This window comes from Eretmochelys imbricata, chromosome 1, assembly GCF_965152235.1.
Source record: "Eretmochelys imbricata isolate rEreImb1 chromosome 1, rEreImb1.hap1, whole genome shotgun sequence".
NCBI classification, from domain to species: Eukaryota; Metazoa; Chordata; order Testudines; family Cheloniidae; genus Eretmochelys; species Eretmochelys imbricata.
The window spans coordinates 235,393,152-235,420,549 of NC_135572.1; the positions used below are offsets into that span (position 1 = coordinate 235,393,152).

Here is a 27,398-nt window from a genome sequence, read left to right on the forward strand (position 1 = left end):
TCGAGAGATGTGACCCATGTGTCTTTGTCCAGAGATGGAATTCTAGATGCCAGTATGACTGTGGAATTTCAGCTTGTGAAGAAACACACTGAGTTGTCACAGGTTGAGAATGGGTCTCCACCTCTCTCTTTTCTTGGGAATCAGGAACTATTGTGCTTTTGAGGGAGTTTCTCTTTGAAGTCCAGGAACTTTGAATTGTTCATAAAAATCATAGTTGGCCAGCAGCTCCTGGTAGTTTGATATTCTAAATTGGAGGCTCGTTGATGTAACTACCTCCCTTCTTAGGAGTTCCAAATGCTTAGCCTCTTTATTTGCAGGGGTAGTTCTTGCATGTTGCTGCCTGTATCCTTCAATGACCACCTCAATAATCAGAGAGTTGAGGGTAGGGTGGGTAACCAGAAACTCTGCTCCCTTATTTGGCTGAAATTATCATTTTTTCTGCCTCCTTGGAAATAGGGGCACAAGTTGGTGGCATGTGCCATATAGCCCTGGCTGGTTCCAGTATGGCTTCATTCACCAGAAGTGCTATTCAACTGGATCCTGTCCGCTATACAATGTGTAGGAGCTTATGTCACGTATCCTGAACCTCTTCCAGGGAGATCTGCCACTCTTCATAACAGATCCTGGAATTGACTATGGTCATCTGGAGGAAAGAGTGAAGCCGGAGAGACCATCTCCTCCGGAGATGAGGAAGATAATCCCGATGGTACTGTTAGTACTGGAAGTTCTGACTTATCACTGTACACTATCACTGTAGTGGAGGCCAATGAACAGGGGAGTCCCGTTGGCCTGGGTCTGACCGGGGTCTCATTGCATGCTCCATAAGTTATTTTCGAAGCTGGAGTTCTTGTGCCCGTCGAGTTTGGCTGGGAAAGGAGCAGAAACTTACTGCTCTTAGCAGAACTATGAGCCTCTCTGAGGCAATAAAGACCGCTTTGATTGTCACCCTTCACTGAAGAGGGGACAAGAGACGCAGTTGTTAAATTCCAGTAACCTGAGCTTAATCTAAATCCTGTTCAGCGGGGAAAGGGAAATTAGTGGGGGGATGGGGAGGGAATTCTAACTAACAGTTAACTATAGTGAATAAACTATACTAACGGTATCTACAGTAAAAATGTTAATAAATATTGGAAATATGTACAGGTTAAAGATAAAAAGATTGGCTCTGGACACTGGCGATTCCGGCCTAGGCCATGCAGTGGTGTGACCCTGTCACCAGGCCAGAGTTTCTCCCCAGCTCTAAAACATGCGATGCCACACCCAGTCTCAGTCAAGGAGGCTTATTTCTTTTACACAGGTTATCAAACAAACAGAAAACAGTCTCAACTCAGTCCTTGACCCCAGGCTTCAGGGCCACCCCTCCCAGGGATCTCTGGCACTCCAGCTCCTGGCAGATTCCCAGCCTCAGTCACTCTGCCCCCTTCCTGAAGCAGCAGCCCCAGGGCTGCTTCCCTGGATGCCTAACCTCTTGCTCCAGGGACGCACCACAGAAGCTAGCTCCGCTCCAGTGTGGCTTTCCCTCCCTAGGGTGCAGCCTGTCTCAGACCTTCCTCCTCCAGCTGCCTACTAGCAGCCCCTTTATAGGCCCAGTTGTAGCCCAGCCCTCTTTAATTGGCTGGATTGGACTCACCTGCTTTGGGGAGGGACTAGACTTAGTCTGTCCACAGGGCAGCTGGACTTAGTCTATCCACAGGGACCAGCTACCCTGTGAGAGACCCTAAGAACCTTCCAGTACCAACTGGCAGAGGACTGACTGTTCTGTAACTCCTATCAGGCCTAACACACATACTACACCTCACACACCGCTCTCATAGTATTTATCTAATAAGAGTGTGCTGTGAATTATCAAATGAAAGTTGGTGACACAGTGGTCCTTAGTATCATTGTGTGATGTGTGTACGGATGGTGTTTAAAGAGTCATGTATGTATGCTGGAACTACATGTTCAAAATAGGTTCGTCTCAGACAAAGGAAGATTGATTTTCCTATTTCTCTCATGTAAATTGAGCATGGTAATGCCAGAGACAATGAGCAGTTCATTTGCATCTGTGGTAAACATCAGTTATCAGGAAGCAGAGGAAACAACATGGCATTAGCACACTGGAAGACACATCATAGTGTGAACCCCAGGTGGCCATCCTGACTCAGGACAAAGATAATGAACTTTGGGGAACAGAAGGAGAAGCAAAAAGACATCATCTTATCCATCACTGAGGGCACAAAAAGGTCAGGTTCTTTGCATCTGTGAATGTTGGATCCCCATCCATGTGGGTTGGTGATGCTGAGAAGTAGCTGTAGGTGAGAAAATTGCTTTAGACAAAGCTTTGAGCCTGCTAAGGTTATATGTAGTCTCTTAGAAGTGTGTTATACTTTTGTATTATTTGTAACCATTTTCTGTTTCTATTATCTCTGATTAGTTATCACTTAAATCTCTGTTCTTTATTAATAAACCTATTCTTGTTTTATTATAAATTAATTTCAGTGCTGTTACAGTAAAGTGTGGTGTGCATCCTCAGCTGCGTCAACAAGCTGGGCTGTATTCTCTCTCTTTGGAGATGGCAGACTTGTATTTCTGCGGGCATTTAGTGACAGGGTCTGACAGCTGCAAGGAAATACTTCTGGACAGTTTTGGAGTTGAAGAACACCAAGGGTTTACCTGAAAGGCAAAGTTAGGACTGGCAGAGTCCTAAGGAGTTTGTTTGGCAGGCTAACAGACTGGGATTGCAGAGAGTTGTTGCACAGCGTAGCACCAACACATTCTTATTTTGCTAAGGCAGAAGGGTGATAGGGTGACTTACAGTTCTGGACGCCCCAAGAAAGCATCACGGGTATCAGGAAGGAAATGGAGAGTTGATTAGTCCATAACACCCCCATACCACCAGTACGGAGCTTAAGGAGAGTAAGGGTGCAAGCACAGACCAACGGACACTGCATACAAGGTACTTCCAGTTTCAGACACATGGAGCACATGCATACCCCACAGTGGAATACACATAGGGACCAGCACTTGAAGAATTACATATCATCTAAGCTTGCACAAGTTACTGTAGGCAAATCATCGAGCTCCCAAGGACTCTAGGGGTATGTCTACATTGCAAAAAGCCCACCCATGGCAGTAAGTCTCAGAGCTGGGGCCTAAAGACCCAGGCTTATGTTACAGTGCTAAAAAGAGCAGTGCAGACATTCCAACTTGGGCTGCAGCTCAGGCTCTGAAACTTGGTAAAGCGGGTAAGCCTCAGTGCTGGAGCTTCAGCCCAAGTGGGAAGATCTACACTGATATTTTTAGCACCGTAGCACAAGCCCCCGAGCCTAAATCTGTAGATTTGCTGGTGCAGGGGTTTTTTTTTTGTTTTTTTTTTCCTTCAGTGTGGAGTTACCCAATGCCATGAATTCACCAGGCGTTATTGTTTGGCCTTACAGTTACCAGCTTTCACTGTTATTAAAGAGAGAGAGAGAATATAGAGAGAGGGAAAAAACCCTGGTGGTAAATTAATTTCCAGATTTTGTGTGATGTGAATCCACAGTGATACAGTACATTCCAGAGTTTATTTCAGAGGTACGATCAAAGAAATCTTACTATTGTAGGCTGACCCCAAATTGCTGCGTAGGAAGAGGAGGTCTTGGTGGAGGAACCTTAGCTGAAGGTGGTGGTCTCCCCTTCTGTTTATCCCGAAGATTTTCATCATGTCTGAAAACAACAAAAATCATTGACTTTATACGTCCCAAGAGTGAAACCACAATACACACTGATTGCCTGATCACTCCTATTTCTCACAATGCTGATCTTCTGTAAGACCCACAAATACCTCCAGTGATTTTTAATTTTAGTATTTGTTAGACCCTTTGAAAGCATCTGTGGGAGAATCATTAAGTAACACATGAAAGAGCTGTTTTGCTTCAATCAATAAAATATAGTAACAAACACATCCAAGAGATAGGACCCCTCTTCTAATTTAAAAGAAAAATTGAACCACAGTTGCGGCTCAGAAGCACAAGCCTCTCGTGCAATCCTTTTTACAAACGTAGAGCTGTACTATGCTTTTTGTTATTACATCTTTATACAAAGGCGTCCAAAAACCCCACACAGCAGTAACACTCAGAATAAAAAGCTTCCAGTTATTTTCATTCAGCAGTGACCTAAAATAACCTTCTGTCAGTACACAAGAGTAATAGGTAAGATTTTTTTTCTTCTCAATAAACAGTATTATGCATATATACAATAAGTGAATTGTATGCGCTACTCATAAGCGGTAATGATATATGGCAAGGTTTTGTTAATGAAGACACAGCGAGTACAATTATATTAAGAAAATATTTTGCATCTGAGGCTAAGAGGATATTCTGAACCTGTAGAGAACTATACAGTGTTCTCTTTTGTAAACATTCAACATCTTTACAGGATGTCTTTGCTGACAATGCAGTTTTCAGAGCCAAATCTAGCCAAGGACAAATAGCAAATTAGGCTTTTAATTGTTATAGAAATTAAATTAGATCTTATTTCAAAAACAAAGAATCATAATATCAGGGTTGGAAGGGACCTCAGGAGGTCATCTAGTCCCACCCCCTGCTCAAAGCAGGACCAATCCCCAATTTTTGCCCCAGATCCCTAAATGGCCCCCTCAAGGATTGAACTCACAACCCTGGGTTTAGCAGGCCAATGCTCAAACCATTGAACTATCTCCCCCCCACAACAGAGTTGTGGGGGAGGCATAGCTGTGTGAATATTACACAACTCTCCATTTCAGAATACGTATCACAGGAGATGTTATTAATTTGCTACATACCGAATAACATCTTCAGGAATATTAAGCTGGTCATATTTGAGATGCTCTCTCAGGTCACTTAAATAGTTCAAATAGGTGATCTTTTTCCCAAACTTATGACTAAACAAAATAGTGGAAAAAATGACACAATCAGCATGGGAGGAACATCAATGAAAGGTTTGTTTTCTATTACAGAATGTAAGTGCAAATGAAACTCAAAATTAAACTATAACTGAAGCAGCTGGAGACACAAGATGTATTTCATTTTCACATGATCAGACATACACACTGCATCTCTGAGAGTCTGATTTGAATAAAAAAATAACTGACTTCCATCTGAATGTTTTGCGATTTGCATAGATATGAAAAACATTAGTTTGAGAACTGCTGAATAACAGCTTTCGTAAGGCACTAGAAAACTTTTTGAAAAGGAATGTTATAGAACACTTTTTATGTAAACTTCTGGAAAGAATGACACATTGCTGATAGAAAAACATGTATGTGTCACTTTAATCTTGCTCTCTATTGAAAGGACAGTAGATATTATCTAATAGATGGAAGGCCTAAATTTTCCAAGAATGACTACTGATTTTGGGTGTCTCAACTTTTGGATGCTCAGCTGTAGACACCTTAAAAAGGCTTGATTTTCAAAGATGTGTTGTGAAAAATCAGGCCCCTTTAAGGAGTCATAAAATGGAGCTCCCAAAATTGTGACATGAAATATTGCTAGTCAAAGTTGAAAATTTAGTCTGTAAAGGCCCATTTACTGACTCAGGTGTTCCAAGTATGATTTAAAATACATACAACACACTCTGAAATAAGCCTCTTTTTCTGTAAAACAAAATTTGTCTTGTAATAAAAATTAAAGCAAACCAACAGAAATGTGGTATAAGACACACTCCTCTCTTTTCTATAAGACAGAGTACTTGGAGACCAATACTCTTGCAGTAGTAACTGGCTCATTGCCGAGTCATTGAACATATATACACAAGCTCCCTCTGCTGGAAGAAAGTATGAATTAAAAAAGTTAATACTGTAATTTAGAAGGTATTAATTAAAAGGAAGTGCTAGATTTTGCTAGCAGGGAAGTAGTTTTGCAACATTAACAGATTTCAGCCTGAATGTGTACCATCTCATTTGGGCTTTTCAGCATGCTTTTTCCAATATGGTCTGTGATTTCAACATTTTATGCAAGGCAATTAGCTAACTGTAATATAGACTGCATTAAATGAAAAAGCAATGTCTTTAAGAACTCACTCTAGTAATACAGTTTTACAAAATGGGCAATTTGCTGTTCATTCACAGGCAGTCAGGAATTTTTGTTCTGTAAAACTGCTGCATCATCATTTCTGAATGAGATCATATTGTGCTATTTTTACAGTTTCATGGCTTTTACAAGTTCATTCATGGAGAACAGCACCCTTTTCCCATTGTTATGGGTTTTTTTGGGGGGTATGCTTAGAATTATTAAATGCCCTCTTTTCCAGTCTCCCTTGGACTTTAGAAGAGATCACTCAGATTCTACTGTGGCTCAGAAAATTTCAAATAAATATTTATTTTTTCCTTAAATATATTCAAACAACTGTTCTACATTTTTTCTTATTACTTTTGTTCTTTGACCTAATAAGTCACCCACTTGCTTATAACAAATGCTCTGTTCATCTATGCTACACTCCTAAAACAAGTCTCAAGTGTAAACAGATATACCTGAGTTATGACATTTAAATTTCTTTCAGTATTTTTGTGAGAAACATTAGCAGTGACATTTTCTTGAGTTATGGCCATATTTTAACAACAACCGAGCAGAAGTTATGAAGTACAAACTCTGGTATTTCCCCCCTTTTTCCTTTAGTGAACTTTGGCTTGATATTGATTTTTAAAATCAAAAGTATAAACTGCCAGCATAAGATCACTCTGAAATAACCTGAAAGCAGAGGCACATTGAAGGGTACAGAAAATTCCTAACGCATACGATCCTGGTAAATTAATGTTATGTATACGTAGGTTTCAATTTTTAATGAGAATAAACCCACTAGCAAAGCAGCATTAATAAAGAGAAAGAGCTCTACAGCCTGAGACTCAGTGCTTTACAATTTAGCAAATGACACAGACTTACAGATGCACCTGATTTTACATATCCTTCCCTGCATTTTATGTTACTTTAAAATCAGTGGAATCCTCCTTAAACAGAAGTGTGGGACAGTATTTGACACTTAAATAATCTGCAGCAGATAATATTCTTTCTAGTTTTTGGATTTTATGTAGACCAAATCTTCATCTGCAGAATGTATAGATACTTTCAACTTTTTGTAACCTCATTCTTTGTTTCAGGGTTGTTGTTTTTTTAAATGTTGTTCACAAATTTTATTGAAAAAGAATATTACACAATTATAACAGCAAAATTTCAAATACTGAATTAGATCCTGTCCTAAATATAAAGGGAAGGGTAAACCCCTTTGAAATCCCTCCTGGCCAGGGGAAAGCTCCTCTCACCTGTAAAGGGTTAAGAAGCTAAAGGTAACCTCGCTGGCACCTGACCAAAAATGACCAATGAGGAGACAAGATACTTTCAAAAGCTGGGAGGAGGGAGAGAAACAAAGGGTCTGTGGGTCTGTCTATATGCTGGTTTCTGCTGGGGATAGACCAGGAATGGAGTCTTAGAACTTTTAGTAAGTAATCTAGCTAGGTATGTGTTAGATTATGATTTCTTTAAATGGCTGAGAAAAGAATTGTGCTGAATAGAATAACTATTTCTGTCTGTGTATCTTTTTTGTAACTTAAGGTTTTGCCTAGAGGGGTTCTCTATGTTTTGAATCTAATTACCCTGTAAGGTATTTACCATCCTGATTTTACAGGGGGGATTTCTTTATTTCTATTTATTTCTATTAAAAGTCTTTTTGTAAGAAAACTGAATGCTTTTTCATTGTTCTGAGATCCAAGGGTCTGGGTCTGTAGTCACCTAGGCAAATTGGTGAGGCTTTTTACCAAACCTTGTCCAGAAAGTGGGGTGCAAGGTTTTGGGAAGTATTTTGGGGGGAAAGATGTGTCCAAACAGCTCTTCCCCAGTAACCAGTATTTGTTTAGTGGTGGTAGCGGCCAATCCAAGGACAAAGGGTGGAATATTTTGTACCTTGGGGAAGTTTTGACCTAAGCTGGTAAAGAGAAGCTTAGGAGGTTTTTCATGCAGGTCCCCACATCTGTACCCTAGCGTTCAGAGTGGGGAAGGAACCTTGACAGATCCAAAACAAATATTGAGATGCACAATGATCAAAATAAAATCAACGTAAGAATAATGCATTGTGCTGAAACCTTAACCATAACAAAGGCAGAAGAAGAAACTATATTAAACAAACCCTGGTCAAAATTTTCTATTTGATATGAATGCTTATGCTATATTAATATTACACACATTTCAGTAGGCAGATGAATTTAAAACCATTGATCCAAGAACAATATTCATCTTAATATAGACATACTATCAAACTCAGAAGGGAGTGAGTACTTGGAATAAATAACTTGGAATAAATAACCGTCCCCAAAACTAGGAAGCAATACCTTAAATGGATACCCACTGACGTTAGCCCACTGCCGCTCCATTAACCACCCCTCCAATCCCCATTTGAAAGATTCTTCCGGCTTCTAGCAGGAATAATTCGCACAGGCTTGGAGGTTCAGGGAAAGTTTTGTATGTACAGATATGTGCAGTAAGCACCAAATCCTGAAGCCACTTTCTGGTCCCAGTAGTTGAGCCAGTTATTGTGCATTGAATGTAGGGTTGGAGAGACGGAATCACAGAAATGTAGGGCTGGAAGGGACCTAAAAAAGTCATCAAGGCCAGCCCCCTGTGCTAGGGCAGAACCAGGTAAACCTAGAGCATCCCTGACAGGTGTTTGTCCAAAAAGGTTCTTAAAAACCTTCAATGATGGGGATTCCACAGCCTCTCTAGGAAGCCTATTCCAGAACTTAAGTACCCTTATAGTTGGAAAGTTTTTTTTTTTTTAATATCTAACCTAAATCTCCCTTATTACACATAAGCCTATTACTTCTTGTCCGACCTTCAGTGGACATGAAGAACAATTGATCATTGTCCTCTTTTTATAGCAGCCCTTAACATAAAATTAAAGACTGTTATCAGTCTTCTTTTCTCAAGACTAAACATGCACAGGTTTTTTAACCTTTCCTCATAGCTCAGGTTTTCTAAACGTTTTATCATTTTTGTTGCTTCCTCTGGACTCTCTCCAATTTAGTCACATTTCTCCTAAAGTGTGGTGCCCAGAATTGGACCCAGTATTCCAGAGGAGGGGTCATCAATGCCGAGTAGAGAAGGACAGTTACCTCCTGTGTCTTACACATGACACTCCTATTAATACACTCCAGAAAGTTACTACCCTTTCTTGCAACTGCATCACATTGTCCACGCTCATTCAATTTGTGATAGCCCCCAGATCCTTTACAGCAGGACTGCCACCCCAGTTATTTTGTAGTTGTCCTTTGACTTTGCCTTCCTAAGGGAAGTACTTGGCACTTGTCTTTACTGAATTTCATCTTGTTGATTTCAGACCAATTCTCCAATTTGTCAAGGTGATTTTGTCCTTCCAAGGTGCTTGTATTACTTCCTACGTCCTAGATTCATCAAAGCATTTAGGTACATGTTTAATTGTAAGCACAAGAGTAATCCCGTCTCCATTCATCAAAGCACTTGAGCACATACTTAAAGGTTTAGGTAATTTATTAGTTATTATTTGTATTGTGATAGTGCCTGAGAGCCCCAGTGGGGGATCACAGGACCCCATCTTGTTAGCAGCTGTACAAACACAGATAAAGACAGCCTTTACCCCAAAGAGCTTACAATCTAGCCATGGGCTTCAGTCACATTTACTTCAATGCATGTTTAAGTGCTTTGATGAATAAGCATGGACGTAAGCATGTCCTTAAAGCGAAGCACATGCTGAAGTGCTTTGCTGAATCAAGACCTCTGCATCTTCACGAAAAGGAAAAAAAAAAAAATCCCAAACTATTTTTACATATCACTCTGATTCCCTCTTAAAATATATTACATTAAGCCACACTTTAAATATGTGTCTGGTATCTCATCTGAGCAGTGTATTTTTAAAAATACTTATTAAAAGACAAACTTCCCCCTAAACTATATAGGAAACTCTCTTTAATGAAATCACCTATACCTTATGAGAGGTTTAAAAATGTTCCACAGAATTTTTATGAAGTTGGTTGGATGTACAACATAGAGTGCTTTAAGATTTTTCTTATACCTGTGAAAAGAAAATTAAATTGTTAGAAGACTTTTAATATCATATGCTGCAGCATAAAGTAGAGGCAATTGAATGAAAAGGTTTTATTACTGGAACATTAAATATATTCCTTTCAAGTACACTACAAAAAAATCTAATTCAGAGGAAATTGAATGTAAAATGAAAAAAGGAGCTGGTCAGTCCTGATGGCACAAAAGTAGGCCAAGATTACACTATTACGTTGCTAACCAATGTCTGGGTTGTTTTGTGGATTTAATAATGGTGGTGGTGGGAAGCATCTCTGTAAATGATAAAAAGAGCTTCTTGAAAGTTCCAGTGAAAGAAATAAGTATTTTACTTCATTTTCCATTCTTTTCTATCATTGAGTTCATACTGGGGAAAATGTTTATTCTTTCAGAATTAAAACCTACATCCATTAATTTATTTCTCTTGCTATGTTTGCTTTGGTTTGCTAGTAATCACTGAAGATATTTGGGGCAGAACACCAGCTAGCGTAAACTGATATAGCTCATCTGAAGCCAATGGCACTATGTTGAAGTACATCAGCAGAGTCCCGGCTCCAATGTGTTTAAAACAAAATCTCTCTTTCCCCCATAATCCTGATTGATCCTGCAGTGACGTATCTGATGTCATAAATACAGGATCATAGTAGGGACAAGCATTAGGCTGGAAATTAGGCTGCATGAAGGAATAAGATCTTATATCAAAGGAGATACAGACAATGAGTGGCCAAGTACATTGGTTTGTATATAAATTGCTGCTTTTCTCTTCTAAATTTTCCCCAATAGGGAAGGTCCCTCTTGAATGCTGACCATTAAAGGATCATATTCCACCGATCAAGAATTGCAAAAACCACTTTTGCACAACAGCTTATATATTTAGAGGTGGGTAGGAGGAACCAAGCACTTAACGCAGTTTCTTCTTTTTTATTTTAATTGCACCCAAGTGGTTTTGAGTGGGGAAAGAAAACCAGTATTGTTTTTATAAGGCCAAAATCAAACAAAGTTTGGAACTGTGCACCTGGGAACACTTTGAATAATAAAAAGCAGTTGTTTTATTGAGATGAAGTTCATATTTTGAGTCTATTTTATACTTGGAGGTAACAGGTGGACCCATTTCTTTTGTGCAAAGTTACATATTTATATTCTTCTTCTTCACCTATGTAGCACAATTACATCCCCCAAAGACTTCTTTGAACCGCTGTTGTAAATAACTTATCTGAAATTTTTCCTTTAAAACCCATTTATGTTGACTATTTTTATTTGTTACACTCGCCAATTGGGGGAGAGAGGAGTACAGGGACAAAATGCAGTGCAAAAAGTGCACAGGGTATTTGTTTAGTTTTTCCTTTAGCTAGCACAACTGAACATGAATATTGGGCTGTGAATATTGCTGTGAGCTTCCCAATGTCAATGTGCTAAGAATTCCAACCGTGATTCAAATAATGGGTGTAAGATTGCCTGCTTTTGCCCAATTACCCACTCTCATCTGGTTCCCTTTTGCTCTCTAAGTTTCTGGCTGGGGAGGAGGATGGAGAGAATGCGGTTGGGCAGAAATGAAGGCCACATTGTGTGAATAAGATGCGCACACTTCAGAAGCCAATGCAACTGAAGATATTTCCCCTCTGTTGCTTCTCCTCCATATGGAGGCTGTAAATTTGGCATGGCTTTGTGCCAAGAGAGTGTGTGACAGGACAGGCTTGCAATTTCACATGGTCATTCCTTTCCAGGGAGAGACCCTTGCACAGCAAAGATCCACAGTGAACATAACAGAAGTCCCTCTCCAGTCTCAGAACCAAATGACTATCTTGCACTCACCATTTTGAGAATCTACCAGCAAAAGCAAACTCCCTCAGTCTACCACTGAGCTGAGAGTGATATGTCATGACAGCAGTTGGACGTTTCAGATGACAACATCGCTCTCCATATTTGATGGCTGCTAGGCAAAATTTTACTTTTTTGTGGTGAGTATTTAATGTTTCAGTTTTTAGTGTATGAAATTCAAAAGGGTGGTAGGTTGGGTGTTGATCTCAGCCTCTCGAATTTGCAAAATTGGGCTGCAACACTCATGAGAACAGGATCTGCCATGAGATGTCTGGTAACTTTTCTCTTTGGTCAGGTTACAATTACCACCAGAATAGTTATCTTTCTTGTGGTTATTTTGGTAGATCTGTTTCTAATCCCTTCCAGAATCATAAAGCTCAGAGGTGTGTGAAAAATGTAAAACAGTGCTGCTTCTGACAGTGGGAGTAAGGGGAAAAGGGAGGCATTTGCGTGTGTTTGTTTTCTCTCACTTCGCCCTCTAGTTGTTTGCCCAGAGCAGAGAGATTGTAAAAGATGAACTGCTGCCAGTTGGGGCACTGTTAGCTCCACTGCTAGAAGCCTGTGTTTTTGGAACAGGGATTCTGTCCTGGCTCCCAGGTCTGCAATACAATTTATCTAACAATTGTAGACTGCATAGTAAAACAGAAAGCGAAGGAACTATGCCCGTGTTATGAAGGAGGTCAGAACAGATCATCATCGTGGTCCCTTCTGACCTTAAAATCTATGTAGTGAAATACATTCTGGCCTAGAATTTCAGAAGCTGGCTTCTATTTTTCCTATCCCCAGCTTAGTCTAAGGAACTATGTAAGGTATGAGCTGCTAGATCACAACTGTGAGAAAATCACAAATAACCAATGTCGATGCATTGCAAACATCTTTTTAAATATACCACAGAATGGCTGGGCCTCCTCATTATGGGTCTGCAGGATTTTTACACCCTGGATAATGTTTCCAATACCTAGAATGTTCATTGTTAATCATTTCTTCATGGTAGAAATTTCTAATCTAATCTACAGTAATGGAAATTAACTCTTTGATCTCAATAGCAAAGAAAGACCAACAGGTAGACCTCTAGCTTGTTGGGTCTTCGTGAAGAATATGCCTCCTTCTTGGAGGAAGCAGGATGCGATAGTTGGATCCTACCCACAGAAAGGGCAGACACAGAACATTTGGAGAACATACTTCCTGTCAAATTCTTTGTAGGCACTTTGCAGCCAGTTCAGAGAAGGTTTATTCCGACTGTTCAGGCCATAGTGAAAGTAGACCAGGGTATAATCATTCTCCACATACTGGTCGAGTGTATACCTCAAGTATCTGAGAAGAGAGGCAATATTTTAGTATTAAAAAGTGATTTCTAATGTATTTTTATGGATTTATAAACTGAAAAGTGTCCAAAGAACCAAAATCACTATTTTTGCCCAGCACGCCAAAGTTTGTAAATTCATGTTCATGATCAATATTAATACACTCATTCATTATGTATCATGATGCCAGTGATTTCATGTTCAGGGGGAAAATGTTCCACATTAAAAGAACGTGCCTAGTCAAGAGGTACAAAGATTGCAGTGCTGACAGGCAATCAAATGATGAAAAAACCTGGGCATGCTTTCTGGAAATAATGAAAAAGCTTTGTGTTCTCATCTTTCTGAATTCCTATGTTCTGAATAAATAATGGCATTAACACTTGTCAAAAAACGGTGAAAAGTGAAATTTTGTGAAATATTTTTTGTCAATATCAAATGTTTTGAAAATTTTTAACCAGTTCTAATTACTGTGGCTGGCATCAGATACTTCTCTCTTCCTTAAGTTAGTCTGGCTTTCTTTTGTAGGGATTTCATCATCAGATCCCTATGTGTTAAGATAATTTAAGGAAATGCACTTAAGTAATCCCATCTTGAAATAATATTGCATGTTTTTATAAGTAGGTTTCTTTGTATTGATTCTTTTATGGTATAGTTTAAGGTACTTTTCTTTTTCCTTTGTTGTACAATTGAGAATAGGACAAGGCGTTTTTTTCCCCACAGCTGAATTATTCAAACAAGGCAACAATGCCACTTGAGTAGTAACCATCTCGACTCACCTCTCTCTGAACCAGATTTTAATTTACCCATGTTATTACATTATCAATTCTTGCTTATTATTCTGTGCATAGTCTTAACAATGTTTCTTAATTGCTCTTTTCACTTAACAAAATGTGTAGTTCCATGTGGCATTCATTAGGCTAGTGGGAGTCTGCAAGTTCTGAGCTCACTGTGACTATTATCTATGCAAATACATTTAACTTTACTCTTCTCTTGTCCTCCCATCTTCTACTCCCTTGTTTATTGCTTATTTTCCATTGCTTATTTTAAAAGTCTTAGACAGTGAACTATCTGGGAGAAGGACTGTCTTTGCGTTATTTGTGTGTACAGGGATCTTGATCCCTGGCTAAGGCTTTTAGGAGTTGCTTGAATGGAAATCATGACAATAATCATTCAGAAGGCGTTACAAAAAAATGAAAGTCTCTGGAAATAAAGGTACAGTATCCCCAAACATGCCCTTGTGCCCAGGCAATCTATTGAGCCTCCTGGCCTTATATAATTCCCTAGCTAAAATGCAGTACTTCTGAGAATAATGGAGCAGAGTTTAAGCTGGTGCAAATTACCACAGCTCATGGATCGATGACAATTTATGTCAGCTGAGCATCTGCCCCCTGTTTTTACACAGCCAGTTGCCATTTCCAAGCCTGCAATACTATCCCTAGAAGCATTACTTACTGGGACAGCATTTCCAAGAATGACAGTGAAAACACTGCCATACCAAATCCATTCCAACATGGTTTCATTTGCAAAATATCTGCCATGCTGGCCCCAGTCTGAACAGTTTTTCCTCAAACCTTAACTTGCTTGGTCTGATCCTAAAAAGGAAAGATGGTCCACTGCTGGCTTGGGACTCAGAAGACCTGGGTTCAATTTCCTGCTCTACCATAAACTTTCTGTTTGACCTTGGGCAAATTATGTAGCTGCTCTGTGCCTTAGCTTCCCATCTCTAATGCTGGGATAATAGTATGGGATAATAGACAGGTCCTGGTTCTAATCCCATACTAGGTCCTCCAGATTGCAACATTTTATCTCTGTTACCTTCCTACAACGGATCTTTAAAAAGGATGTTGTGAAAAGGAATAATCATTTACAATATCTTGAACCAAGAAAAACCAACACCATTATAAGATGAGATAATGAAATACTAAGCTTAATGAAATACTTAGCTCATTAAATGTTAGTAATTAATGTGAATCATCTAAAGATCAAAGGCAAAAAGCATTGTAGTGTAAACAATGAAACAGCATTCTTACTAAATGTTTTTTGAGAAGAGAAAATAAAATAAAAACAGCTTTTGCTGTTCCTGCAGCTGGTTAAATACCACAAAAAGTATCTGACAAATATAATATTCAATAAATACTGATACAATTTATCAAATAGTAAGTTTGAAAAGTACTAAAAATATTTTAATTTTTTTTTTGTTTGTCCCTCAAAATAAGTTACAATAGAAAAACCCATAAAGAGTTGATTAATAATATAACTACAATACACAAAAAACCCTGCTGTTTCTGGTTAAGTAGCTGGGGCTTGATTTCCAAGACAGTTTCTCACCTGATTCAGAGGCTTAGTACTCCGGCTAACATGTATTAGACACTTTTTTCCATACTCGACCAAAAAAAGCCCATTCACCTACAAATGAACTCATGAGACATGCCATTTAAAATTTTAAGCAGTGTAAACTGCAGAGAGAGAGAGAAGGTGAAATGAGAGAAACTTACTCTAGGAGTCTGCTGTGATTGAGCTGATGGGAAGGGGGCATACGACAGCAACTGAAAGTAATCACCCTCCTCCCAGAATTGTCATCACCTGGTAAACAAACACAGTTAATGAAGACCTTTATATAGCTCATTTCATATGCAGAAGGATGTTGAAACAAGAAAACAAGGGATATGAAGCAAAATCCTGGATCTGAACACCTACAAACTCTGAAAAAGACCTGAACTTTGTAAGTCCCATCTCCATTCCAGATATATTGCGAACTTTGCCATCAATTGACAAATTATACACAGGAATTCCTTTACTCACTACTGGAGTGATTTGAAGAAGTTGTTCAGCAGCGTACATAGGATGTTGGGGACAGAAGCAAAGAATGCCATATTCAAATGAAGGTGAGAGCACTGAGTTCCTTTCAGGAGGCATTCAACCCCCTGCAGAATTAAGTCCAGGAAAATTAAGGGCCTACATTTCAGACTGGCTTAACTTGGCTTCCCTTTCCCCATCCACATGGGGGCAAGACTGTTTAAACATTTTATACCTATCTTTTGCCATTTATAATGGCTGTAACTTTTATATTTGTACTACTAAGGGGAAGGATAACTAGTAGGTCATTCACTTGCTACCCGGGGACTTGGGAGTCCTTGGTTCAATTTCCTGCTTTACAATAGATTTTCTGTGTGACCATAGGTAAATCACTTAGGGTATGTCCACACTGAATAGTAAACCTGAGTCTGTGGAACCCACACCTGCAGATTGGTGTTTCCAAGTTCGTGCTTGAGTGTCCACGCTGCAGAATAACCCCAGGCCTCCCAACTGTACTGATGTGTCCAAACTGCACTGCACAGACTCGAATCAGACCTTCTGCTTCTGGAAGTGTATCCCAGGGTTCCTTGCCAGCTGCACCTGCTCTCGGGCTTGGTTTGTAGTGGATTGTGGGAGAACTTGTCTATCCATCCCACGTGCCTTGACCAGAAATGGTTTGAGCCCACCAATACATCCAGCCAAGCCATTTTGTGTCCTCACGCTCCCATCATCCCGATCCAGTGGAGGAACTTCTCCAGATCACGCTGTCAGTCCTATTTTGGGACTCAGGCAGAGCATCTGTGATATGCCGGTGGACATTTTGTCAATTGTTTTTGACCTGCCAAACACACTGTGATGGGTTCGGTCACAGAGACCCCCTTGGGACTGTCACCTGACATGCAGAAACTACCTCTGAGCCTGTTTTCCCTGTCAGCTTGGGACTCCAGAACCCTGTCTTGTTGAGCCAGACATGCAAGCCTGCTGCAGCACAGACCCAGGGTCTGAACCACGTCCCCAAAGCTGCAGACTTTAACTGAAAACTTCTCAGCAGGTACTCCTGTCTCCAGCACCCAAACACCCAACTCCCAATGCGATCCAAACCCCAAATAAATCTGTTTTACTCTGTATAAAGCTCATACAGGGTAAAGTCATAAATTTTCCACCCTCTATAACACTGATGGAGAAATATACGCAGCTGTTTGCTTTCCCAGGTATTAATCACTTACTCTGGGCTCAATAATAAACAAAAGTGATTTTATTAAGAATAAAAAGTAGGATTTAAGTGGTCCCAAGTAATAACAGACAGAACAAAGTAAGTTACCAAGCAAAATAAAACAAAACACGCAAGTCTAAGCCTACTACATTAAGAAAAAAGAAAAGGAGTACTTGTGGTACCTTAGAGACTAACCAATTTATTTGAGCATGAGCTTTCGTGAGCTACAGCTCACTTCATCGGATGCATTCAGTGGAAACTGCAGCAGACTTTATATACATACAGAGATCATTGTAGGGAGAGTGGTCACTTTGGATGAGCTATTACCAGCAGGAGAGTGAGTTTGTGTGTGTGTTTTTTGGAGGGGGGTGAGGGGATGAGAGAACCTGGATTTGTGCAGGAAATGGCCCACCTTGATTATCATGCACATTGTGTAGAGAGTTGTCACTTTGGATGGGCTATTACCAGCAGGAGAGTGAGTTTGTGTGTGGGGGGGTGGAGGGTGAGAAAACCTGGATTTGTGCAGGAAATGACCCAACTTGATGATCACTTTAGATAAGCTATTACCAGCAGGACAGTGGGGTGGGAGGAGGTATTGTTTTATGATCTCTGTATGTATATAAAGTCTGCTGCAGTTTCCACGGTATGCATCCGATGAAGTGAGCTGTAGCTCACGAAAGCTCATGCTCAAATAAATTGGTTAGTCTCTAAGGTGCCACAAGTACTCCTTTTCTTTTTGCGAATACAGACTAACACGGCTGTTACTCTGAAACCTACATTAAGAAACTGAATATAGGTAAATCTCACCCTCAGAGATGTTCCAATCAGCTTCTTTCACAGACTAGACGCCTTCTTAGTCTGGGCCCAATCCTGTCTCTGGTACAGTTCTTGTTAGTCCCAGCTCAGGAGGTAACTAGGGGATTTCTCATGACTGCAGCCCCCTCTGTTCTGTTCCACCCCCTTTTATAGCTTTGGCAGAAGGCGGGAATCCTTTGTCTCTCTCTGGATTCCCACCCTTCCTTCTAAATGGAAAAGCACCAGGTTTAAGATGGATTCCAGTACCAGGTGACATGATCACATGTCACTGTAAGACCTCATTCTCCATTCTTTCAGGGTTGGCCTGCACATACCCAGGAAGGTTTGCGAATAAACAGCCATTTACAACCAATTGTCCTAGTTAATGGGAGCCATCAAGATTTCAAGCCATTATTAACGGCTCACACTTTGCATAGTTACAGTAGGACTTTAGAGTAATACTTCGTATTTCTAGCTTCAGATAAAAGAATGATACATACATGCAAATAGGATGAACACACGCAGTAGATTATAAGCTTTGTAATGATACCTTACAAGAGACCTTTTGCATGAAGCATATTCCAGTTACATTATATTCACACTCATTAGCATATTTCCATAAAACATATGGAGTGCAATGTCACACACACCTCTTGGAGGGGGACACTAACATGCCAGCTGATGCTGCTCAGACCTGTTGCCACAGCTGCAGATTCCCCACAAACCAGCGCTTCTGGAGCAGGGCCACAAGTGCAGACCATGAGACTGGATCATCATGTGGACCTGGGGTGAACAGCAGGGGCTCCAGAACTTTCACATGAAAAAGCAGGTATTCCTGAGGGGGTTGTGAACAACATGCTCTAACCCTCTCCAGTGCCACAACACACACAAGGATCAATGTGGTGGTCCAGAAGCAGGTCACCATACCCATCTGGAAGCTGGCTACCCCAGACTGCTACAGGTCTGTCGCGAATCAGTTTGGAGTTGGCAAGTCAACTGTGGGGGTTGTTGCAGTGAAGGTTCATGAGGTGATCAGAACTGGGATGTGCACAAAGGTGGTGGGCATTAAAAGTGTGCCCAAAATAACTGCTATCTTTGAGAGGACCTGCTTTCCAAACTGCACTGGGGCTATCAGTGGGACTCATGTGCCCGTAGTTAGCCCTCTGTAAGGAGCTCAAGTACGTAAACTGCAAAAGACACTACTCCATCATTATGCAGGCCCTGGTCAACCACAGAGGCAGATCACCAGCCACAATGGATGAAAAATTGTGGTAAAAATTAACAAGATGCTGATTTAGCATGGAGATGCACCCTAAGCCCATGCACAGACATGGCTAACTGCCAGCCATTGGGACACCTAACACAGACAGGCAGCCACCCTCCTCTGTAATTTGGACTCAGATTTCAGCTACCCTTGGACCAAATACAGACCCTGATTTTGTTTGGACTCATCACAGACATTTTTTTTTTTTTTGACTCAGTGTACAGGCGGTCTGGGACAGTGCAAGAGTGTCTGATTTATAAGGTACTATACCTTGAGGGAGCATCTTGTAATCCCCATATTCCTCATCTGTATATAATTGTGATATTGCATATAAAGCGTGCCATGTGAGGTATCAGGGAAAAGGTTATGTTCAGTTGAAAGTCACTGTTCTATCTGAATATCTATATCTTTAGTGCGTATGAAGTTATGAGATTGTGTTGTAGGTTGTCACTAAAACACGCTGTAAATTGGGGAATCAGTCACATATTAGCTCCCAAGAGACAACAGCAAGGAAAGTAACCAACACCTGTGTGGGGTGTCAAACAACCATCAACAGCCATTGTCTAGCAAGGGAGCTACAATTCAATGACTCACCTGCATAAGGCTACACCAGGTGAATTGCTCAACCTTGCCTGGGGACTCAGCAATGCCCCCCAGACACGTCTGGACTTGTGTTCTCCAAGCACATGGACTAAAACAGAACACAGGGACCCCATGCTTGGTCCTTCTCCTTCCCCCACCTATGCTGCAAACAACAAAGACACTCAGAAGACTGAAGACTCCAACAGAGGGGACTGGCCCAGGTTTATGGGACAAACCCGTATACTAAAGACTGCAGTGGGGTGAGAAAAACTGCTTAATCTAGATGTTGCCCAGTCTAATAGGGCTGAAAGTTTAGACTGCATGCTTATATTTTATTTTGGTAACTAACTCTGACTTTTTGCCTGTCACTTATAATCACACAAAATCTAACTTTTGTAGTCAATAAATTTGTTTTACTGTTTATCTTTACCAGTGAGTGTGCCTGAAGTGTGTGGTAAATCTGCTCCGATTTCCAAAGGCTGGTGTATATCCACTTTCCATTGATGAAGTGATGAACCAATTAATAAATTTGCACTGCTCATTTTGAGCACTGCAAGATGGTATATTCCTGAGGTACGAGGCTGGGAGGTGGGGGGATTTGGCTGGTGCCTTTCTCTGTGTGATTCATGAGTGGCTCTGGGAACAATCATGCAATCTAGCTTGGTGTGGGGCTCCACATGCTGTTGTGCTGAGTGATAACAGTGCCTGGAGGGGTTTTCTGCTTGTCTCTAGCAAAGCAATGTGAGACATAGCCCAGGCTGGAGAGTTAAGGGGGCACAAAGTTCCACAGTCCCTGGCTGCACCCCAGGATCCCATCACAGGTATGTAAAGCCTTGTCTACATTACACAGTTTTGTCGACAAAACAGCAGAAGTATACACACTGATATTTGCCTACACTGAAATGCTCTTCCTGCCGATGTAACTCCCCTGCTATGCTGACATAATAAAACCACCTCAACAAGAGGCATAGGGCTTATGCTGGTGTAGTTAGGGCAATGCTCAGGCACTTCCTCTGTTACTGGTTCTGCTGTGGGCTGCTCCACAGGGCTGTCTCCAAACAGTAACTGGGTGTGAATTTTTGGGATGGAACGGCTGAGAAACACAGGCTGGGGGTTTGTGGGAGAGTGCTGGCAGACTCTCCAGACCCATATCTGGCAACCCAAACTTGAGCTGCATCTACAGTGCAAAATCCTTGGACTGGGACCCGCATCACAGTCGAGCTAGGCCTTGGACCCAGACCTCTGGCTGAGTCTATAGGCCCAAATCCTGAGATCTTTCAGGCCTGATTGATGTGTGTGTGGATGGTAGGTGTCAGACCTGCATCAGAGTCCAGATTTACCATAAGAGTCAGATTCTTAAGATGCAGATAGGCACCTAGTGGGACTTTCAAAAGGGAGTTAGGTGCCTAGGTGCTACCTGCATATTTAGGTACCTAAATATGCCTTTAAAAATGTGGCCCTTAGTCTCTCTGTGCCTCAGTTCCCCATCTGTAAAATGAAGGTAATAGCACAGCCCTATCTCACAAGGGGGTTGGAAGGATAAATATAATAAAGCCTGTGAGATGCTCAGATACTATGGTAATAGGGGGCTATATAGCTACAATGGGAAGACAGGTTTCAAAGTAACAGCCGTGTTAGTCTGTATTCGCAAAAAGAAAAGGAGTACTTGTGGCACCTTAGAGACTAACCAATTTATTTGAGCATGAGCTTTCGTGAGCTACAGCTCACATTTCTCTTAAATTGATTGGGATGCTCTGCATTATTTTAATGGGCCTAATTCACATATGACCCTGCCTAAACTCAAGCTTCAAAGTAAATTAAACTTAGGTCCTGCTCCTTTTCCCACTGAAGTCTCAAGAAAGTTTGGCTTTGATGTCATGGGAGCAGAATAAATAAATGGTATTCTTCATTACCAGTTTCTTGCAAACAATCATCTGATAAATGGTTGGTAATGAGCAAGCCAAAGAAAAGGAAGAAAGAGTGAAGGGAAGGAAACAGGGGTGAAACTGGTAAACAAAATGAATTAGTAAATAAATACTTAAATCTTCTGAAAAGCTAGGACTATATAGCTTAAGACTAGTTCTTGGGCTGTTCTAACTTGTGCAACTGATGCTGTTCCAGAGCAGAAGCACTAAGCTAATGATCTTAGCAACACAGCCATACAAATTTTACATGGATAAATAATGTCGCCAGTCTAGTAGGTACTAACACACTTTCAATCAACATAAGACAAGCAATTCCTTTTGTACTGAATGGTTTTGTATTGTTAAAAGAAACCCATCCTGTATTTCTTTTGTCCAATACATGGACATTTTCATAATCTACTTATGTTTGGATTTGTCTGTATATATTCTAACGTACCTCAGAGACCCGCTGCAGAAGAGTATCTTGTTTCAAAGCCTTCCCATTATGTTGGGGGAGGGGAAATAAATATTTAATGGAATTTTCATGTAAAAAAAATCCTGTTTAAAATACTAAATAGAATATTCACGTACTACTGCAGAGAGAATAAGGCAATGAACAATTGGTGCATGCATTCAGGTAATCAGTAGTCTGTTTATAAAACAGGTCACTATTTTATTTCCTGGGGGGACTTGTTAAGTACCTTTCATCTGAAATGCTCAGAGCACTTACAAAGGCATTCAAATCTGACAAATGAGCATTAAAATTAATGATAAACAAACATGAAATTACAAACGTTACCGAAAGACTTTTCTTCCCTAAATCCTGACACTATTTGACCTATTTGTTCATGTCTGACAGATATGTTACTATATAGCATTCATATAATACAGGTATATAAGACAGACATGATATTGTATTAGCAGAAGTAGGTGCACTATGAGGGGTTTCTACACCTTCCTTTGGGCATCCAGTCTTAGCTACCGTTGGAAACAGGTAGAACAGTTTCTTTGTCAGAAAAAATCACCTCCATAAACAACAGAAATCTATGCCTGGTTTCCAGTTAAGGTAATAAGGTCTCTTCTTGTTACTTTTGAACTCCTGCCTGCATTGGATCACCTGCACTAAAGGCTAGAATATCCACCACCTACCTCTTATACAGAGTTTATAACCCATAGCTTTACAAAGCAAGTAGGTACTATTCTCCCAGTTTTACTGATGGGAAAACTAAGGTGAAATGACTTGCCCAGAGTTACCTAGCAGGCCTGTAGCAAAGCAGAGAATCCTTCTCCCATGAGCCCTGGTCCACCACCCACACTGCTCATCGGTAGAAGGCACAGTTACTTTACAATCAGAAAAGATGACTGGGACTCATGACTCTTGGATTCTATTCCCAGCTCTGCCCTGATTTACTGTGTGATCTTGAGTATATTCCCCATTCTGTGTGTCCGTTTCTCCATTTGCATTCAGGGTATAATAATAATAATAATACCAACTTCACAGGAATGTTGAGACACAGAAAAACTGTTTTTTTTCATACAAGTCTAACTTGTTAATAAAATTTTGAAGAAAACCACCATCATTTAAAAATTAATGGCTGACCAAAACAAAACTGGAGCTCCACTGGTATGACTGAGACTGCTGGCCAGATGTTCTGTGTGAGAACCTTGCAGCTTGGAATTCACTACCCCATTCAGTCTGAACTATCTTGACTCACATGACCTCACGTCCCGTGCCTCCCCCCCCCCCACACACACACATTTGAAAACTGGGGTTTGGAGCTCCAGGGAATTGTAACTGTAAGAGTTCAAGGAGGAGTGGGGTTTGTGATAGGTTATCTTAAATTTCTGTTTTTAGGATGTATTTTTATATAGTGTGTCAAGGGCACCTAGAGCATACAGATAGGCCTTTATTTTACCATGTATAGAATTTAAAATACATAAATAAAGTAAAAGTTACGCCATGGAGGCCTCATTTTCCTGCTAAATTGACAAGAAGTAAATTAGAAGAGAAGGATGCTCATTCTGTATGGAAATCAATGCAAAAAGAACTGCAATCTGAACAATATTCCTTGATGTATCAATATATTTTGAAGTGTTTCAGGTCAGTGTGTTTTTGTTTTAACTTAACTTATTTTTCTTTATTTCATGGACTGATGGCATCCAGGAATTTCAGATGAAAATGGATAACCTGCTCAACCTTCTTTGAAAAATGGTGCTTCTTGCATCTGTTGCCATTCCCCTGTCCAGATGAGTATATTCAAGTAAAACCACTTCTGACCATCTTTCCTCCCATTTCAGAGTTACAACTTCTAAATACCCCAAAAAGAAACCAGAAGAACTGGGAACGAAAGGGTGGAAAAAGCCCCATTGAGATGCAAGCAGTTTGGCCTTAGCACTAGATTCCATCTAACACTGGGGAAGAGGTCTGTAATGAGAACACTCATCTCAAGAAGAGGAAGGGGGTCAGAGAGCAAAGGAGTACCATTTCTCAAAGAGGAGGCCCATGTGTTCTAGTTTCTGGAGACCATTTGTATTCACCGAAGAAATATGAGTCATGCAGGTGGGCCTGTGCCACAAAGTTTGAATCCCGAGCTTCTCAAAGTACGGTGCAGTTCAGATCTGAGGCCCTATTTTAGGCCTGTATCCTGTTAATATTAAGTTCATCACACTGCAAATATATATAGATATGGTTACACACACACACAAACACCAATTTAAAGTTAAGTTTAATTTCTAATGCTTTTTCCCATTGGTTTGAACTAAGGATGAGTTTCTAACTGTCTTGATTTCTCTTGCTTCCTACTGGTTAGCATGAAACTGCCAGATGATAGCTAGAAATAGCTAGATGTAGGAAGGCTAAAAACTCAAGTTCTTTCTTAAATAATTGTTTTGTTTCTATGTTCATTTTCAGTACGTTTACCTGCCTATAAAAAGTTTGAAAGGAAAATCACCATATAAATTACTTGGAGATGTTCAGATGAAAAGGTGCTATGTAAATGCAAAGATTGTTATTATTTTGGGGTCCAATATTGAAGTCCTTAAGGAGCCCAAACACTGCAATTAACTCTGCATGGGCAGAGCCCTACTCTCCTGCAGAATTCCATTAATTTCAATGGGGCTCTGTGCAGGGGCAGGGATCTGACTGCATGGAGTCAGTTGCAGAATAAGGAGCAGATTTTCAAAGGTATTTATGTGCTTAAAGATGCAGCTATATGCCAAATGGGATTTTCAAAAGTGTCTAAACAGGTTAGGCACTAAACGCCCATTGAAACTAAACACCTAACCTGCTTTCAAACTTTTGAAAATCCCACTTGGGGATATGTGCATCTTTAGGTGCCTAAATACCTTTGTCAATCTGGCCCATAGTTCTCACTCAGATATAAGTCTCTGAAGTCATTAAGCCAAACTGCGCTCTCAACCACTTCAGGGATTGAAATTGATTTCCTCTCTTGAGGCATGTGAGGATATTAAGTGCTTCCCTTGGATCAACCACTCAGGATCATGCACCTAAAGCAAAGAGTGTGTAAAGGAAGAGACCTCAGCAGATTATTGGCTGTGACAGCATCAGGTCTATCAGCTGGAGCAGACTGTGTTGAGCCAGTTCTCCTAATACTATGAAACCAAAATGTTCCTGTGCATTATGTGCTGACAGAAAACGCTTCCCCATGGAGAAGGAGAGTATAATGTGTACAGTCCAGATTAAGATTTGTGCAAATTAAAATATAAGATCACAGGAAAACCTCTGGGATTTTCTGTCCGTGTTTCAAATCTATGCTGAGCACCTGCAATAGGTGCACATTCCACAGCACTTTCTATCCTCAGTACAAGTTTTAATTAAAAACAAACCAACCAACCAACCCACCAACCAACAGATGCAGGGAAGGACAGGTAGGAAAATTAATGGTTTTACTTTTTAATTAAGATCATGGATGGCATTGCAATTGCAAACTGCATGTTGCAGATTAAAGGTATTTTATAATGCATGTAGCTCATCCCAATCTGAAAATAAACTCTTGGGACTCCTGTAAAGTCAAGCACTATTTTTGAGAATTTTTTGTATTGGTTAAGCAATATAAAATACTATCATCATTTTATGATGTTTTCTACAATGTCAGTTACAGCTACAGGGCCTGCTTCTGCTCCAGCTAGAGTCAATGGGAATTGTGTGACTGACTTCAACGGGAGCAGAAATGGGGCCCATATCTAGGAAAGTAGCCATAGCAACAATAGAAGTTTCCCATATTTTTATTAATTTCAAATAATTTAAGCCTAGTGATAATGGTACCAGTTTGTACCAAATGGTATCAGGATGGTACCAAACCGTACCATAGAATTTCTATCTACAGAAATTCCGTTCTTGAACAATAAAAGTACAGCAATAACAATTTACTACTGACCACATGGCCAGGATGGCGACAGTGATTGTGAAATGCTTAGGGAGATGAGGGAGGCTACAAAATCAGGAAGCCTAAAAATCATGGAGGATTTCAGTTATCCCCATATTGACTGGGTACAAGTTACCTCAAGACGGGATGTAGAGATAAACTTTTTGGATGTTATTAATGGCAGTTTCTTGGAGCAGCTAGTCCTGGAACCCACAAGGGGAAAGGCAATTCTTTATTTAGTCCTAAGTGGAGCACTGGATCTGATCCAATCAGTGAATTTATCTGAACCACTCAGTAATAGCGCCCATAATGTACTTAAATTTAACATCCTTGTTGCGGGGAAAATACCAAAGAAATCCACCACAGTAGCATTTAACTTCAAATAGGGGAACTACACAAAAATGAGGAAGCTAATTAAATGGGAATTAAAAGGTACAGTAACAAGCGTGCCTGCAAGCTGCATGGAAGCTATTTAAAAATACCATAATAGACGCTCAGGCTAATGTATTCCCGCCTAGAACAACAACAACAACAACAAAAACAGTAAGACCACCAAAAAATGCCACCATCGCTAAACAACAGAGTAAAAGAGGCGGTTAGAATCAGAACGACATCATTTACAAACTGTAAGTCAAATCCTACTGAGGAAAATAGAAAGGAGCAGAAACTCTGGCAGGTCAAATATAAAAGTGTAACTAGGCAGGCCAAACATTTTTTTAAAGAGCAACTAGCAAAAGACACTAAAACTAACAGCGATTTTTTTCAAGTACATCTCAAGCAGGAAGGGTGCCAAACAATCAGTGGGGCCAGTGGATGATCGAGATGTTACAGGAGCACTCAAGGAACACAAGGTTGTTGCGGAGAAGCGAAGCGCTGCATAAGTTTTCACTGCAGAGGATGGAAGGGAAATTCCCACACCTGAGCCATTCTTTTTAGGTGACAAATCTGAGGAACTGTCCCAGATGAGGTGTCAATAGAGGAGGTTTTGGAACAAATTGATAAATTAAACAGAAATAAGATACTGGGCCCAAATGGTATTCACCCAAGAGTTCTGACGGAACTCAAATATAAAATTACAGATCTACCCTATATCTACAGTGGTATGCAACTTACCGCTTAAATCAGCCTCTGTACCAAATGACTGGATGTGATGCCAAATTTAAAAAAAACACACACTCCAGAGGCTATCCTGGCAATTACAGGCTGGTAAACCTAACTTCAGTACCAGACAAATTGGTTGAAACTATAGTAAAGAACAGAATTATCAGACACATAGATGAACATAATGTTGGGGAAGAGT

General features: G+C 40.3%; 1 protein-coding gene across 2 annotated transcripts in view; it reads right to left on the reverse strand.

Moving 5' to 3' along the window:
- ARHGAP8 (Rho GTPase activating protein 8) overlaps nt 1-27,398 on the reverse strand; it is a 302,432-nt gene that overhangs the window by 42,209 nt on the left and 232,825 nt on the right. For both annotated transcript variants that reach the window (XM_077825721.1, XM_077825758.1), the window contains 5 exons: nt 15,655-15,742; nt 13,038-13,169; nt 9,946-10,032; nt 4,784-4,882; nt 3,577-3,687 (listed from right to left, as the gene is read on the reverse strand). In XM_077825721.1, the coding sequence (XP_077681847.1) occupies nt 3,577-3,687; nt 4,784-4,882; nt 9,946-10,032; nt 13,038-13,169; nt 15,655-15,742 (517 nt within the window). The remainder of the gene's footprint in view (nt 1-3,576; nt 3,688-4,783; nt 4,883-9,945; nt 10,033-13,037; nt 13,170-15,654; nt 15,743-27,398) is intronic.